This window comes from Asparagus officinalis, chromosome 4 (genome assembly GCF_001876935.1).
Source record: "Asparagus officinalis chromosome 4, Aspof.V1, whole genome shotgun sequence".
Taxonomy (NCBI): domain Eukaryota; kingdom Viridiplantae; phylum Streptophyta; class Magnoliopsida; order Asparagales; family Asparagaceae; genus Asparagus; species Asparagus officinalis.
Genome location: NC_033797.1, coordinates 21,032,465 through 21,035,877, shown reverse-complemented (window position 1 = coordinate 21,035,877; position 3,413 = coordinate 21,032,465). Strand labels below are relative to the sequence as shown.

The window sequence follows — 3,413 nt, the reverse complement described above, 5'->3', positions numbered from 1 at the left end:
TAAAGGAAGTTGCCTATTGATGAATTTCTATCTAAACACTTCCATAACCATTTAGATAGGAGGGAAGTGTTGAACAAAAAAATATCTTTAACACCCAGTCCTCCCTCTTCTTTACTTAAGCAGATTTTTTTTCTAGTTTACTAAGCATTTGAAAGTATTTGTATGTGCTTTTCCTATCCATAAGAAGTTTTTCCTGACTTTATCTATTTCTTTGATAAGCCATTTAGGTAACTTATAAAAAGACATAATATAAAGGGACAGAGGTAAGAATTGAATTCAGGAGAACCAATCTCCCTCCATAGGATAGAGAATTCTTTTTCGAGAATATCATCTTCCTATAAAGATTATCCAGCAGAGGTTACCAGTCTGATTTAGAGATTTTGCCATATTTAAGGGGTAAGCTAAGATACTTGATTAGTAGATGATCAACTTTACAGTCCAAAGAAGATGCTAGAGTCTAAGCGTTATGATGAATTTTTCCAAAATATATGAGAGATGATTTTGAGTAATTGATACTCAAACCAGATATTTCTTCAAAAATATAAAGAATAGTTTTAAGAATGAAGATATCATTTGAAGAGCTTTTAACAAAAAGTAATATATCAGCAAATTGTAGTATCCTCAATTGATTGAGAGGCTCCCTAAGCCCAAGAGATGATAATAATCCCTCCTCAACATTATTCATAATCATTCTATTCAAAGCATCTACAACAATGTTAAATAACATTGAAGATAGAGGATCACCTTGCTTGAGGCCTCGTTTATAATACAAGAATTTAGAAGGTGAACCATTGACAAGGACTGCACAATTAGAAGATGAGATAATATGTAGTATCCATGAACACCACTTATTATCGAAGCCCCTAGCTTTCAAAAACTCAATGAGGAAAACCCAGTCTATAGAATCAAAGGCTTTGGCAAAATCAATCTTAAACATAGCCACTTCCTTCTTTCTTTTTGAGCAGACATGACTCATTTTATTTGCTTGAATAATAGAGTCAAGCATGGATTTTCCTGCTTAGAAAGCAGACTGGGTAGATGCAAATAAAGATGACATGTGATGAGACAACCTATTTGCCAAAAAATTTGAGAATATTTTAAAAAAGCAACTGATAAGACTAATTGGTCTGAAGTCTTTCATCATAGTGCATTCCTTGATTTTAGGTACTAGAGTAATGAAAACTTTGTTAACTCTATGAAGATGAGATGGGTCTTCATGGAATTTTTTTTTAATAAAGCAACAAGATCTTACTTGACCAGTTCCCAAAAAGTTGATAGAAAGCCATAGAGAAACCATCTAGTCCTAGAGCTATATTTGCATTCATTCCAAGCACTGCACTTTTTATTTCAACCTCAGTGAACTTGTCTTCTAAGGATAGCAGATTATTCTCTTGTTGAGGATATAGAGTAGACCAATCAGTATGCAAGTGTTTACTATTACTCTGCCCAAATAATTCATAGTAATATTTATGAAAGGCTTTGGAAACATCATCATCTCCTATAATATCTCTACCCTGATGGTTAATAGTAGCTATGAAATTAGCTTTCCTGTGATATGAAGCTATTTTATGGAAAAAGAGATATTAGCATCACCCTCGTTTAACCATTGAACACGAGACCTTTGGAGCCAATATGTTTCTTCTTCTTTGATGATAGATGTGTAAGAAATCTATAGTGATTGCCTTTCATTAAATTCCGAATCCAAGAGAGGTCTTTGCTCCTCTAATAAATCAAAAGCATTGACTTTGGACAAAGCTTCTGACTTCCTAGTAGATATACATCCAAGAACATTCTTTTTCCACCATTTCAGCCTTCTCTTAAGGAGCTTTAATTTCAAAATGAAGATGTTAACTGAGCTTCCCTGACCTTGAAAAGAATGCCAACATCTAGAAACAAATGGAATGAAGTCTGTGTTATGAAGCCAACTTCTCTCAAAACGAAAGATAGGTGGTAAAGTCTTCAGCCCTCCACTGTTAAGAATAATCGGAAAATGATCTGAACCAAATGCAGGAAGAGAGAATTGGATGCATGAAGGAAATTTATTTTCCCATTCATAATTGATTAAGAATCTGTCTAGCCTTGCCATGGAAGGTTTGAGTCTTTTATTTGACCATGTAAAAGTTCTAACAGATAAAGGTAGGTCAATAAGTGATGCAGAAGAAATGAAGTCCCTGAAAGACTTAATATCTCTAGGAGATCCATTACGACCATTACGTTCATCGGAGGATAATGTGACATTGAAGTCTCCGCAGAGAATCCAAGACCCAGGAAGAATGGAGCAATTATGGTCTAACTCCCACCAACAAACTTCTCTATCCTCCCTATCAGTAGGTGCATAGACTGATGTGAAAATGAAGAATCAATTAGTTGGTTTGTGATGAAGATGGACAGAAATAGAGAAGATTGCCACATATGACTGAACTAAAGAAAATGCATTAGACCATCCTACTAGAACTCCTCCTCTTGAGTCTGTAGAGTTAAGGTGACACCAATGAGTAAGCCTCCCACCACCTATTGACTGAAGTTTCCTAGGTGTAGGATCAGAAAGTTTGCTTTCTTGAAGACCAGCGACATACGATTAAAGGCTTTGCTAAACCGTGCTGGTGCACACTTACACCAACCGGAGACTAACTGCTATGCATCAGTTGGTATTCAATTCGGAAGAGTTGCCTACAAAAACATCACCCGATTAGATCTCCTAAGTCTTCATAGAGAAATCGATCACCCCGTAATGTGGAAAATCCACAAAAGCATGCGGTCAAACCAAAGAGAAAAGCAAATACCATAGAAACGAGATAAGAGCATAACGACTCACAAGATTTACATGGTCTAGCAATTGCCTACATGCGTGAGAAGAGATTTGTGTCTTCTTTTACTATAGATTATGAAAATACAATCTTTCTTGTGTCCTTAAAGAACCCCATATAAAATTGTCTCTCAATCTAACTAAAAAATTTATCTCAAAATCCTAAATTTCTCTCTTTAGTTTTTATCCCTCTCTTTTATAATATGCAATACTCCTTGGCTCAGAACATATGAGATTCCTAGCTTTAATAGAGTTCCAAAATATCATAGACAACCCGAAATTTGTATAACTAACTATCATCAGCCAGTGTGATTGGTCGGTATATAGACAAAATTTCTTGACCAACCCAACTGGCTGGTTTTGCTCCTGCATTTACCGTTTTCGCCTCGTTCTGCTTCCTGCTATGATTCCGACTCTTCTGATCCCAACAACCGATCCTAAGTTTGAAAAAAAAGCTAGAATTTTTTAGATACTAGGTTTTATACACGTGCAATGCACGTGGTTAAATACCATGATTAAGTATTTTTAGATTGTTTTCTAACTAAAATTTGTTTCTCAGTTCCACTTTAATATTTTATGCTCACTTTGTCTCTAAACTTTAATATTG

The 3,413-nt window shown here is 35.2% G+C and overlaps 1 protein-coding gene across 1 annotated transcript; it reads right to left on the bottom strand.

The window, feature by feature from the left end:
• LOC109838323 lies at positions 458-2,786 on the bottom strand. The gene is made up of 4 exons (XM_020406774.1): positions 2,765-2,786; positions 1,683-2,340; positions 1,253-1,548; positions 458-1,014 (listed from the first exon to the last, which is right to left on the bottom strand). The coding sequence occupies exons 1-4, from the start codon at positions 2,784-2,786 to the stop codon at positions 458-460; spliced, it is 1,533 nt and encodes a 510-aa protein (XP_020262363.1).

Excerpts from the sequence above, each read along its gene's own strand:
- LOC109838323 (XM_020406774.1), bottom strand. The coding sequence starts at position 2,786 with ATGGTATTTGCTTTTCTCTTTG. Across the intron at positions 1,549-1,682 it reads GATTCGGAATTTAATGAAAG|GAAAGCTAATTTCATAGCTA; the intron begins GCAATCACTATA and ends TTCATATCACAG. Across the intron at positions 1,015-1,252 it reads ACTTTTTGGGAACTGGTCAA|GAAAATCCATGCTTGACTCT; the intron begins GTAAGATCTTGT and ends CTTTCTAAGCAG.